The sequence below is a fragment of the Diadema setosum genome, chromosome 22, assembly GCF_964275005.1.
Source record: "Diadema setosum chromosome 22, eeDiaSeto1, whole genome shotgun sequence".
NCBI classification, from domain to species: domain Eukaryota; kingdom Metazoa; phylum Echinodermata; class Echinoidea; order Diadematoida; family Diadematidae; genus Diadema; species Diadema setosum.
The window spans coordinates 3469241-3483793 of NC_092706.1; the positions used below are offsets into that span (position 1 = coordinate 3469241).

The 14553-nt window shown below is 41.3% G+C and overlaps 2 protein-coding genes across 2 annotated transcripts; both read right to left on the minus strand.

The window, feature by feature from the left end:
- Positions 1-2833: 2833 nt before the first annotated feature.
- Positions 2834-3925, minus strand: LOC140245554 (neuropeptides capa receptor-like). Its single transcript, XM_072325119.1, has one exon. The coding sequence runs from the start codon at positions 3923-3925 to the stop codon at positions 2834-2836; it is 1092 nt and encodes a 363-aa protein (XP_072181220.1).
- A 4834-nt stretch (positions 3926-8759) lies between these two features.
- On the minus strand, positions 8760-14094 carry LOC140245555 (tumor necrosis factor receptor superfamily member 16-like). The gene is made up of 5 exons (XM_072325120.1): positions 14056-14094; positions 12068-12653; positions 10591-10807; positions 10027-10166; positions 8760-9208 (listed from the first exon to the last, which is right to left on the minus strand). Exons 1-5 carry the CDS (start codon positions 14092-14094, stop codon positions 8880-8882), a joined length of 1311 nt encoding a protein of 436 aa, XP_072181221.1. The 3' UTR covers positions 8760-8879.
- Positions 14095-14553: the final 459 nt, after the last annotated feature.

The following is a 14553-nucleotide window of genomic DNA, read 5'->3' on the forward strand; positions in this document are numbered from 1 at the left end:
GCCGAAACACTGGTGATCCCTGGTGTGCTGCTGACGACCCATTGGCGTTGGCGGAATCAGCATCTTTCCGTTATTTATCCTGCTTCCCATGTACTAATGTAGTATTCACTCAATCCATGTTTATTTTGGGAACACGTCCCTTTTAAAAGCCTGCTTGAACGTGATGTAAGATCACTCTTTTAAGAGGGGCCCACATACTATCAAGCTCTGTCTTTTTAGTGGGTCCCTCCATTTTTCTCACTTTAAGCAACGGTATACATGTACTTCACTTCGATCACTTCTGTTTCTCTTTCACTATACAATGTATAATTATTATAGGTCTTCAATTGTTGTACAGTCTTTTAATTTCACAATGTTCTGTTTACCTTATTCTCTGTTATCAAAGGAAGTGAAACATATGTTTTGTCGAAAAATTAAATAAACTTTGAATTGAAAAAAGAAATTGAACCTACTGGATGCCACAACACTTACATGTCCACAGGTTTGCATGTGAAATATGTCCACACTGGAGTCATTTGCACAGAAAGGTTAATTCTTTCAATGAATGCACACAGGTAGAATTCGTTGGTCCTCTGTCAATCCTCCATTCAGATATAAAGATGGATTTTCTGCAAATTACTATTTCAAATTGTATTTCAGCTGGTTTGATTAACGAGATATTATAAAACATTAATCATACTAATGACAGATGATATTGAAAAGGAAAAACCATAAGTCTGGCTCATTTTAATAGTTCTTCAGAGGCAATCAAATGTTTTTGCAAGGAACCAAGGGACTGATTTTCTAAAAACTAGCAAATGAATATAAGATGGCTTGCTTAGAAGCACGGCCGCAACTGTCAAGGGTCTCGAACCCCTGACTAGAAGAGCCAGTGGTCTTATCCACATATTCTACAAATTTAACCATCAAAATCGATTCTTTACCACTGGAGCAAAAGGATTCCACGAGATTTCTCTTGAATGGAAAATACATATTCCAAAAATTGTTTCTTTAATATCTAGAGTCATCTGTATTCTCTACAAACTTAAAGATTATCTTCCATCTCACACACTTTTTCTTCTTTACAATTCCCTTGTACTTCTTCATATTTCCTATTGTAATATGCACGATATAGTCTGCGGGAATAGCTCTTAGTTGAACACTCATTAATATGATTTCACATTTACAAAAGAAAGTCCTTCGTATCTGTACGGGTTCCCACTATCTTGCCAGCACGGATCCTCTATTTCATCAACTCAACACTTTAACACTCTACACATGGCATCTTTTATGTTCAAATTTGCTTCCACGTTGTTACCCCCCCCCCCTTGATATATTCTAATACAATGAAAATGTACATAAGTATCCATCCCGAATTTCTAATAATTTTCATGTTACTAATACAAGAATTTCCGTAAATCACCGATCAATCAGTCACTACGGGTGAGATATATGGAATCCGCTACCGGATCATATCAAGAACAGTCCAAGACGGTCAGAACATTTAAGACAAAGCTTAAAAAATCACCCAATTTCGTCATAAGATCATTAAATCACTTGTGGAAAACACACTGAAGACCTCGCCACATTCAAGCATTCACCACTCAGAGCATGCAATTCATCTCGCACCCCCCCCCCCCCCCGGTCCACACGCTCCGTTCCTAGGCATCCCCAAAACTCACCCTGGATAAACATAATCTATTTTGTCAACTGGGCTGTTTCCGCTCTCAAGGGAAAGCTTATAGCATAGAGCCTTTTTTTTTTTCTGCAATTGCTCCCTTTAGATTGTATCTTCAAATTATTTTTCTTTGTTATCAATGTACCGTGTAATTTCTTTTAAATAATTGTCAATATTTTGTATTCATCAAGTTCATTCATTCTTCTCAAAAGTATCCTATGATTTGTACAAAGAAAAATGTGTTTGTATGTTACATTTGTCATGAAATTGCAGAAATGATTAAATATCAATCATTATCAATCAATCCATTGACCATAAAAGCTCCTCGAAATTACGTCTATTTCTCTTGAAACTGACCTGAAGTCACTAATATATATTGTTGTCCGGAAGTCGAGTGATATTCAATCCTACTTTAAGTAAGGTTTCCTAGGCAAATTAAAAAAAAAAAAATACGAGTTTTTGATTTGAATCTGCAACCTTGTCAAAAAAAGCGAAATGATATGAAACGCACACTTCGTGTTCAGTATGCACATTCCATTGGATATCATCTCATTTCATTTATTCGTCATTTTCAACTAAATTGTATAATCATGAACACTGCTTGATAATATGACTACAAAGTATTTCATTAAGATTTGTAAGTAAATTGTTAGGCTATATGATAAAGATATACAAATAACAAAATTCAAACTAATCCATGTGGAATTAATTTACGTTGTATTAAACAATGGGTAATATTCAAATCACAGAAATACATTCAAAACATATCTGTTCATGTGCATGAAACAGGTAATTATCTTGTACAGGTTTTCCTTCAAACCCCTTTCAGAAATACTCTGTACATCTAATGTGAATATGTATACAAAATTGACACTTTCCTCATCCTTCCTGCATGGGATCGCCGTAAAAAATGGTAAAGTAAGGTCTGTTTTATCACAGGCGATTTTATGCAATTTTTTCCAGAATTCCACACATGATATTGGGCATAATTAAGTCCTTTGAAGAGATGTCACGAGAATGAGAAGTTGTAATGAAGTATTTGTTTTTTATTTGACAATATGTTTGACGTTTTATTTACACTGTAATGTACGCCTTCCCATCCTTGCGGATAATGTACAAAATATGACATTCATATAAACAAACAAACAAACAAATAAAGAAAGAAAACTGATAATCCTATGTCTGTGACCTAAAAGAATCGTTCTTACGAATTGCAACGCGTCGGAACCACAGCGTCTCTCTGAATGCCTGTCTGTATCGTCTGCTCATCATTGTATACACAATTGGGTTTATCACTGAATTCACATAGACGAGCGCCATGAAAACTCGCGACACCTCTTCCATTCGTCCCGAATCACGTGACATATCAACTTCGGACTTGCCACGGTTCGTCCAGGAGAAGGTCAGGGTCTCGAAGGGGGCAAGAAGGAGAAAGAAGAGGACTCCGTTGACCATCAGCATCCGGGTCACTCTATGATTGCTCCTGTCTCGGCCAGAGCCGTGGTAGCGGAGTCCGCGGATTGACGTCCTCAATACGCGCACGATCCTGACGAACAGAGCGACGTTGACGATCAGGGCCACGAAGAACGGAATGGCCTGCACGCCGAAAAATGCGTAGTAGACGTCTGGATAGCACAGGGTGATTTCAGAGGGAAGGTGAGAAAATTCCTCCCCTTTCGGCCACGTGAGACAGGTGGTATCTCCGAAGTAGGAGTAAGGAGTTGCAGACGCGGAGAGCAAGATGGCCGCCACCCATGAACAGACAGTCAGCATGATAGTTTGCTTCTTTAAGCTTGACTTCATCGTTTGTAGAGGGCGACATATGGCGCAATACTTATTCACGGTGACGCACGTGATGAGACAAAGTGACACATAGTACGTTACGTCGGAGGTAAAGACCGCCACGAGACACACGGTCGCATCTATATAACTAGCGTCACTCTTAACCGGTGACGTCACGTATGACGTAACCAGGAGTCCAAGAGCGATGGCTAACAACACGACGTCGGCGATGGCAAGATTGAAGAGGTAAACATTAATCTGCGTTCGCATTCGAACAGACCGGATCACAACGAACATGAAAGCGAGGTTGCTGACAATGCCCGCCAATACGATCACTGGTAGGACAACGGTGATGAACACGACTTCGCTTGGTCCGTACAACATCGAGTCGACGTTGTTCATAGCGATATCCCAGTGGTCATCACAAGAAATTTCTCCTGGCGTTGCAGTGACGTTATTGATCGCCGCTACAGTATAGTTCGCCATCTCTTGCCACAACAACCAAAGACGTTTGGTAGAAAAGGCGGTCTAGCTACGCGTTATACATATTTCTCTTCTGTTTCTCACATTTACGACGGATCTTCGTGTATTCGATATGAGTTAATCATTAGTTCGTTAAATACAAATGGCTATATTAAATTACTAACTAGGTACCCTTGATGAGAGACCATGCTACATTATCATGATTCTTTGATAATCTCGTTGAGCGTGGCTCCTGTTCATTCGTATTTTGCGAGCTGACATCATCTCTTCAAGATATTGGTAGTCGTAAATAAGTTTACTGAAGACACTTAAAGCGAACATAGGTCACTTATTAACAGAGGATGCGGAACATTTTTGGCATGGGGATCTCCGGCCTGGCGGTGGAGGGGGGGGGGGGGGGTGGGGGTGATGGTTAATTGCAGCGCAATCATCCCCCCCCCCCCCATGTTCAATGGGGAGAATTAATGTTTTGGTGGAACCATCAAAAATCATGGGGTTGTGTGTGTGTGTGTGTGTGTGTGTGTGTTTTCCATATTTTGATAGAGCCATAAATTGCAGGTGGGGGGGGGGGGGGGGGGAGAGGATGCGGCTTCAGCCCCCACCACCGGTTCTGCTGCTCCTGATTAAGCTTCGCAAGTACTCACGAAAATGCCTTTTGCACCAAAGTCACTCCTTTAGTGGTCTTTGTATATACGCGTTTAGAAGCTTCGCATACGTGGACTTGAAATACAAGATTCCGAAAGGTGCTTGATATCATTAAGGCTGGAGATTTTAGTATGTCCGGGAAATAATATCACTGTGTCAATCATTTGTCTACTCTCCCGAACGAAAACTCTACTGAAAACTATTTTAACTGACGAGACTCATGGACATTTAATGGCCTGTGTTTGTAGATCACAAGTGTCGGAACTTAATTTCGATGGTGCAATCAGACATCCTTTATCATGAAACGAATTCATTTACTCCTATCTACCAGTTTCTTGTTGTTGTTTTTTTACCTGTAGTTTTTTTTTTAATATACTGTAATTTTCGACAAGTAGATGTTATCTTTCAATAGTCGGCTTGAATTCTGACACTTTGAAGTGATCCACGTTAGCACATCTTCGTAAACAGTTTCACCAAATCAACTGCAAAGAGTAACTACCCCCCGATGTCAATTACCAACCCCCCCCCCCCCTTGGACAATATTACCCATAGGTAACTATCCCAAGGACAACATCCCCAGGACAGCTGTTCCGGGTATTTGTCTTAATTGGGGGATAGCTGTCCGGAGGGTATCTGTCCTGTCGGCGTCGTCATAAAGCTACAAAGGGCTTCCAGGACGACAGTTACCTCCATGACAACTGCCCCAGGACAATTGTTCCGGGGGATCCTCGAGGGGTAGTTTTTCTTTATCGGAGTTGTCTCCGGAGGGTAATTGTCCTATCAGCGTGGTCATAAAGCTACGAAGGGTTTTCCTCGTGCTTTCTTCTTCGAGATTTCCATAGACTACCAGTGTTATAGATTGGGATATAATTCATAATCGACGATAAAGAAAACATAGAGTCAACAATACACAAACACACATTGCTCATAATTTAAGTGGTTATCATTTTGTTTCTTTTATTCCATGTAGAAAGTGTCATATTTACAGTCACTTGACAATAATACCAATAAAAAGCCTACAAAATATTTCAACAGTTTCTGCAATACATATACAAAGAAGTTAGGTACATTTATGTAACCACATTGCACTAGTGTCATTTATGCATCCTTTCAGTCCGACAAAATTGTCTCTTGACAATGTTCTGTGTTGCAAAATAGTGCTCCTAAACTTTATCTCATATGTATAACCGTCGATAATCATTTCACCGTGTTTTGAATTCTCGGTGATCCTGGGAAATTAGGTATTTGCCATAAAGTTTATTCTCGTCTGTGTGATGTTGAAGCAAGCGAGTTTTATGACTCGTTAAGATCCCGAATCCCTAAAGGGCAGTTTAAAAATCAAAACCATGGTTTAAATAGGTACATACGAAGACCACGAGTAGCGTAATTTGTCAGTGAATATGTGCATCGAATCGTACGCTCATCGGTAACTGTCGACTCCGGTCGAGACTCTTCGGCTGTGTGTGTACTGACATAGAGATCAGTGATAAAGCTATACACAATTCGTTACGGGGATTGTCGAATATATCCGAGCCGGGCCAGCCTTCCCACTTCATGGTATACCCACCCTACTGAGTCTAATATTAGTCCGTGAACGATAACAATTACAAAATAGGCATACCTTGCTCATGAACGTGTTCTTATTTGAGATATGTTGATGTTTCACTCATATTTACGCTGTAAAAATTGCATATGCATGACCGAATTTTAAACTTCTTTCGTGAATTGGCTTAAGCAAGAATAGGAGAATCAAGGCCGCTTAAGGTTCTGCATAATTTCCTCAGTCGGATAATAAAGTGCTCTCTTTATAGTTTAATAGGACGTTCTGAATCTCTTTCGTTTGATGATATTTGCATTACCACAACAAGTTCACAAAATCATCGCAAAATACCCTTACTTTATGAAAATGTAAGTGTGAATAAGGCCCACACAATCTACATTATTATGTCGGATAGTGCATATTCACAAACTGTATTTTACACAGACTCATCTTTACGACACACCCATAGGTGACAATTCGCCACCGTCACAACCTAACACATGAAAAAAATGACGTCATAGTCGGAAGATCCACAGTGATATCTAATGATGTCACTCTCCAGGTTCTTGCCGCACAGAATGTTGTACAAAATCCCTATTTGTTGCAGGTTTGCAAGTGAATTTTACACAAATGAATCGCAGCGATGATATTACTATCATTATAACTTGATTGGATTCTCTGTGTCTATTTCAATATGAACTGAACTCAATTTCGAGTGAAAGTTACCTTTAAAAAAAGAAGAATCGTAGATAATGACCGTTTCCCGTACAGTTTCTTAACTTCCCACGAGTGCAATATGAATTGCCATTTCGCTACTTTGATTTATCATGGCTTGTTATCAGGGACAATAATCGCTACAATAACTGACGCGTCGGAATTGCTGAACGATTTCATCTTTTATATTAAATTGTATTTTTGACTGTACGTAGAGTAAACGCATACAAAAATGAAGTTACAGAAACTAGTGAACAATACGAAACAAATCCAAGCAATGGCCAAGTTTTCTTTAAAAGTTGGAGTAAATCCAGATAATGTGATAGGGGTTTCGTCAGCACTTCATTTAACCAACAAAAAATTCTGGAATTTTCATGTTTGCCCAAGACCACTATGAAATATTTCGTCGGAGAACACATTACGCAAAATATTTGAGGCAATGATGATATCAATCCACAACTGTCTAACTGGAGAGTGAGCAAACTGCGATCCAAATCATAGTTTGGGTTGATGATTTAGTAGTAACAACCTTTTCAGTCCCAGGCCGGCCCCTACCCCCCCCCCCCTTAGTTTATTACAACATCGCCAAGATTTGATGCAAATGATAATAACGCTTTCTTTTTATTACATTACACAATAGGGAAATTAATGAATATTTTTTTTTAATTAGTGGTCACTAGTTTGATAATCCATGGGAATTACACGTACATAACTTACCATTAACTTTATATAGTACGCACGCACACCGCATATACAATATAATAGGGAGCTTTAGATTTGCGGCGCGGACGTTCTCCTCTTCCCTGCGTCGTGTTGAAAAGTAGCTTTAGATTACGCTGAGACGCAACCTATAAAAAAATAAAATGGCGCCCCCATATTATGATCGGTGCATAAAGTAGCTCTCTACGTCGTGAATTGAGCGGACGTAAAAATAGCACAGAACGCGTAGTGATAACTCAGGCGACGCAAGCTATTAAATAGATCGACTTTGATACGCGATTCTGCGCGTGCTCAGAATAGGTTTTTTTTCCCCCTCTGAACGTCCCCGTCCCGGAAATCTAAAGCTCCCTAATAATATTTTGAGTTTGTTCTGCTTAACTATTTCAAGGTCAAATTTCACAGTCATCTAGAAGAATACATGCCTCCCTGATTATGTTGTGAACAAGAGATTATCATAATAAAATGGAAAGAATTGATAAGGAAGAAATTATTGTCCACTGAAGCGCTTTTCACAAGGGGAGAAAATGCAGTTAGGGTGTGTGTGCGTATGTGTGTGTATATTCGCGCGAGTATAGTGAAACCAAAGCTAGTCTTTTCAATGTGGAAGAGGCATTTTCCATGAAAAAAAAAAGGAAAAGATTTGCAGGTCCAGCATTACAGTTGAATATTTTTGACATTTTTTCCTCTTCCAGCTCCCCCTTTCCATTATTTTCTCCACCCTCCTCCTTTATCTCTTATTCTCTGCAGATACATCGCTCATTGCTCATTTTCTTCTTCCCCTTCTTTCCTTCTCAAAGTCAATCATCCCAGCGTGCAAATACACCAAGAATGCCATCATTAATATTTGCATCTTAGATTACACCATCTTGATTAAGATACAGCGTGCCATGAATACAGAAATGAATTAAAGTATATAACGATATTAATCACACTTGCTGTTATGAACTTTGCTTCTGTTCCTTACTGACACCAACATTAGCAATTTGTTAGTTACAACAACAACAACAAAATCATCACGTGATCTCCATCCTCACAAACGGTCACTGTATTGCAGCATGGCTGTCTAACCTTTTGTGGGAACAAGTACTATACTCTTCTTTCATTAAGATCTTTTCAAATGTCTTAAGTGGACACAAGGTTTGCTTTGCAGTGTGTTCAAAGTACACTTGTCTTGACGTCATCTCGTTGTACATCCGGGCAAGTTCAGATCTCCGTCTTCACAACTCTTTCCCAGTGTCTGTTTATCTAAAAACAAAAGCAAATTCAGCGGCAATCTTTCAAGTCCAGATCTACGTCCATACAAAAAAGCAAGGTATGAAAAGTCTCGTTCGTCTTCTATCATGAATTCTGGAGGTGGTATGCATTGTAGGTAAAAACTGGTATCAAATTGGCAACGTCATTCCGTCGTATCCTAATGAGGGACTCCACCAGGACACCGACTGTGGCGCGTTTGCTGTCCCTCGCCTGCCAGGCAACCAGCATGACGCGGGGTGGTGGCGTGGCTGCCGTTGAGGTCTGTGCGATGCTCACGATGTCGACGTCTGTGAATCCTAGTTCCCGGGCCAAGCCTCTCCAGTCGCGTCCGTCCATACGCGAAGTGAACAGCGCCCTCTCGAGTTCGGCTCGCTTGTCCGCTGGGAGATGCTGATACGGAGTCGTGCTGGGGACTGTGACGAAAATTCGACACATTACATCAAAGAGGGAAGAATGGATTTAATCTCCACTGCATTATTTGACTTATTTGGATAATAAATCTCGAATGAGAGAAAGTGAAGAAGCATTAAACCAATCAAGACCGATAACCGTAATTTTTATTAGTCTACGTAACAGCGGTTAATCACTCCAAATACTGCATTGGTCATGCATGCATTGCAATGAAGGATAAACAGATCTTAAAAAGTAATGGGATGTAAATAACTCATGTAATAACAATAATTGAGCTTTTAAATTGCATATAGCAAATCAATGTTCCCAAATGTTAAAATGATAAGAAAATGAATATTTTAATCATAACCTCAATCATATACTCCTTACCATAAAAGTGACGTATCACAGGAAGGGTTGTGTTTTATTCTATCTGATGATAGACTTGCTTTAAGTATACCTTTAGTATCTAAAAATGGCACTCAATCAGTTTTGCCATCAAACTGTTCAAATGAGTACAAAGGATAATAATTTCAGGAAATAAACGTCAGTGCCAAATCATGATAATCATGATGGTCTTATTTATTCGGGTGGAAGTCCCTTCAGTGTAAGAGTTGTTGTAAAATGTAGGCATGCCAAAGATTGCTATAACTCCTCCATGCCAGGAACATAATGGTTTGTAAATTTCTGCGTCGAAGGTGTATTGGCAGGATTCGAGTCGAGACGGGAGTCGAAGTCTCATACTCAACCACAACACTGGCATCATGGTAAACGCCCTCTACCGGCTATGGCGTTTTAATGTTAAGCCTAACGCGCGTTCTCGGGACGCAGAAATTCTCACCTGCCATGAGGGGTTGTCTGCTAATGCTCCCGATTCCCGACCGGTCCAGGGCCGAGTCTCTGGAGTGGAAACTCTGTCCATTCTTCAGAGACAGCACGGAAATAGTATTCGCTTCCATATCCGTGTGGCAGGAGTTGGATCTGCGAATGCAGGGGGAAAATGACAAGGAAACTTCAATAGCTTGTGCGTTTGTTCCATCACAGCGGAGACCTGTATGGCGGCATCCGGATGTTAGCAGTGAAATTCATTTTCTTTTGCTTGCTTGTTTGCTTGTATTTATTCTGCTTCTCATATCATCAAAAAATAGAATTACTGTTGTGAAGAATCTTAACACGACACAGCTGTATTTTTGCTTATCTGGGAAATACTAAATTCAAAGACGATGTAGTGCCTGGTTGTATAGTTTTGTCATTAATGCAAATTTCGGTTCAGCCATATTAATAGGGTTGTTCATCACGTCCCTGCGATATTCATGGCGAAACAATGTTCCGACCGTCCCAGTTATAAAATTAGCATGTAAAATAGTGAATGCAGTGTAGTCGTCGGTAGTATTGATATACCGACCTAGTCATCTTTTGTGTGTGTCGGAGCTTCATCTTCTTGAAGGACCACTTTTTGAAGATGACGTAAGCCAGGAGACCAAAGATGACGAGCCCGAGCAGCGAGCAGAAGATGGGCACCACGCTGAACCCAGACGCCTCCATTCCTGGCATGGGGTTTCGCGATGTCATTGTGACGTCACCACCGAGCGGTTTGTAGGTCGACGGAGGAACGCCAACATCTGTGGAGTCAAGAGAAAGTCAATCGATCGGTTATTAACATAAAGTGACGCCTCTTCATAACACAGAGAAAAAAACAGGGAGAGGTGTTGTTGGAGGAATACTTCGTTTTACATATTTTTTTTTTCTGATGATAAGACGATCATTTCCAACCTGATATACAACGCACTGTAATTAAATTACGACCGTCCCAGCGCACGATGGGAGCGTGTTAGCTGATTCAGCACTTTTAACTGTGGAGTTTTGAGCTACAGAACTTGCATGGCCGGCGCCACGTTTTCAAAAGTGGGGGCCCACTTCAGACTTCTTTTGCCACTTCCGGGTTTTATCAGCTAACAAGCAAAGTGCCACTTCCGGGTCTCTTCACCTGACAAGCAAAAAAAAAAAAAAAAAAAAAAAAAAATGGGGGGGGGGGGGTCTTCAGCGCAAGAGGCCTTACCGCGCTCATACTTCAAGATTTCTATTTATTTATTTCTAGTTCCACTTACGCACTTCCGGGGTAAAAAAAGTGGGGGCCAAAGCGGTGACGACTTATGTATTCCTTTGTATGGTGCAAAAAAAGAGTGCCCCCCCCCCCCCGGTTCCGCCGGCCCTGACTTGTCCTGGGTAAGTGGATTGGTATCGTATAGAAAGGAAAGACAGTGGGGATGTTTCTTCGAGTATCTGTCTGTTTGTTTCTTACTTTCCTGCTTGGTAGAGTGGTGTCGTGTCAGACTGATAATTGGGCTAACATTCTTGGAACCTGACCATTGTCACAAAATGTAATAAAGAATAAAGGTGGAGACCACGTTTCCTAAGGGGACTAAAGATGACAGTAATGGCTATATACTGGACTAATGTACACCTCAAAGGAATATGCCCTAAGTAATCGTTCATGAATGGAAACTACTAAAGTTTCTGCAGAACCAAACTGACTAAAGTTTAAGAAGTTATAATGAAATTGGGTGCGCATCACGAGTTAGTCAAACACGAATCATACAACCCACGAGTCATACAGCCCACGAGTCGTAAAGCCCATGAGTATGACACCAAGCAAACAAGGCCCACGAGACCGACACATCAAGCTCCGTGTTGTAATGTCGAACTCATGGGCTGTTTTTACATAGTGTCGAACTCTTAGGCCTTATTTTGCCGAATGTTGAACTCATGAGCTGTATGACTCTGGACCTTTTCTCATTCAATGTCGAACTCGTGGGCTGTATGACTCGTGGGTATCGGTCCCTTGGGATGACCCCTTTTTATTGAGCACGTGAGGAGCTTACCAGAGCACACGGTATCGGAGAACCTGGTGCAAGGTTTCAACACACTGCTCTTCTCGCCACACACTGAGCACTGCTTACAGCGTCCCCTCGTGCTGATCTCGTCGGAGAAGGTCCCGTTTTCGCACTTCTCACACACGGAGTTCTGCGTCGGGGAGCAAGGGACGGCGGCGCCAAAACCGGGTGGGCAGATGTTGCACTGGCTGCAGGGAAAAACGCCGCCGGAACTCTTGAAGTAATCCTGGTCGCACTCGCAGACGGCATCCTGCATTATGTCGCACGCGGACACCTGCCTCTGGTTGTGGGTGCACCTCGTGCAAGGCTTACATGTCTCCATGTGACTGGTGACGTCAGAAAACGTCAGTTCCGGCTCGCACATGGTGCAAATCGTGTTGGTGCTGTTCTTCTCCGTGCATTGTTGGTGCACCCTGAATCCTGGCGGGCACTCCTCGCAGCACGCACCGGTGGAAGTGAAGCGCCCGCTGACGCAGTGAGTTGGCGTCGGGTTTGTTGCATTGACAGGCAGAGATGACGACGACTGTGTCGATGACGGAGTCGGGGTGGGTAACGGTGACGAGTCCGTGACATTCTGAAAAGAGAAACGAAATTTTGAAAAGATTTGAAATTAATGACGAATGAAATGATATCAATTTATTTGTTTGTTTGTTTGTTTCATTTTCCATCCGAGAAGATGGCTGCATAGCCTGCATTCAGCTGCACTATCTGGTGCCTGTTGCAACAAACTTTTTATCCGAGAAAAACATTTGTAAGAAGTGAAAACTCGGGTTAGCATGATTCTGCCGTTGATTTTCACAGCAGAAAAAGCTCTGTTAAAAGTAAACCCGAATATTCTCAGGTTGAAAATTTTATGCAATATGTCCCTGGTCTTCCATGAGGTTCAGTTGGAAGTGATGGATTATGAGTATCCGGTAGAGAATAAAACCTAATAACTTTTACAGAATTGCAATAAAGCAGTATCCATTAATCGAGGGTTTCTCTTAAGATAAAAGCACAAATGTTAGGCTGGAGTTACTTGGGCACAAAGAAAATTGGTGAACTGGGGGGGGGGGGGGTTTCATCAATTCAGTCAGCGCTGACAAGTTGTGAGTCTCTGACAATTTCAGCAAAATCTGTGGATTTGATTGGCCGAGAAGCTCTGGTCACTGACTGTTACCATGGTGATTGCCAGAGACTGACAACTTGTCAAGGCTGACAACTTTCACGAAACGGTCCCCAGATCGCTATAAACTGGAAAGTAGCTTAGCGCCATCTACGATCATTTGCTGACATCTAACCTGGGTCCAATTTGTAACGGCATCCTCATGCGTGGTAAAATATCTAATGTTATAAGAATATCAGCATGCTTAACTCGACCCATGCCGTCGTTGTCAACTGTAAAAGTATCGTAACGAAACTACGTCGAATTTATAGCGGGAAATAACACTATTGATGAGGTCAACACATCGCTTCGCAAGAGAATGATGTGGAGCTGGAACAAAAAAAAACAAAAAAAAAAAAGCCATTGGGGTAGCAGTTTGGGTTTGGGAGTGATTCCCACCTGAGGTTTCGGAGGAGTCTCGTGACATCTTCTTCTTCTTCATCTTCTTCTTCTTCTTCTTCTTCTTCTTCTTCTTCTTCTTCTTCTTCTTCTTTTTTTTTTGGGGGGGGGGGGCGTGAGAAGATAAGAGAATGATGGCTCGGTACAGTTGAAACTGTATCAAGGGGTATTTGCACGCACCGGTGTAACTGTTGCAACTCGTGTTCCCTATGGGGAGTGTAACGAGGTATGACAGGTACGTAGTGGGATGAGAACAACGTCTATATACGTGTACCCGATCAGGACTGGTGTCTGTGATATTCGGGATCCCATGATCAAAGTTGCTCACAAAATAACAAAGGACTGCGACAAATGTCGGGTCAAACAGCTGCGTGCTGCTACAACCTGATGTTTTGTTGGGTATGGTATATGCAGTCATATATGTGCGTCATACCTGCCATGGATATAGGCCATAAGAGCACTTCTTCTCCATGTTGTTGTTGTTTTTTTATTTGATTCATTATCTCAATTTCTATATTCAATTTCTTTCCTTTATTTCTTTTTGCTATGAAACATACATGATACCTTAACGCGACATATTGACACCGTTATTGACACATTTTTCGAAGTGTTAGGCCTACAAAGTGAAGATTACCAGCCACATTGTTTTGTATGTGTGTGTGTGTGCGTGTGTGTGTGTGTGTGTGTGTGTGTGTGTGTGTGTGTATGTGTGTGTGTGTTTCCGTCGTGTAAATAGAGAACAGCTTAAAGAGGTGGTAAAGTATTGGTGGAGATGAGGATTGGGCTTTTTGCGAGATACCAAGAAACCACTTATAAAATAGTATTGGGCATACCATTCTAAAAGGAATTCAAAGTTTATTCGGTGAAAATCGGTTTTGGAATGGCTGAGACATCCAAAAACAAAGTAAAACAAAGCGATCATAAAAAGGTG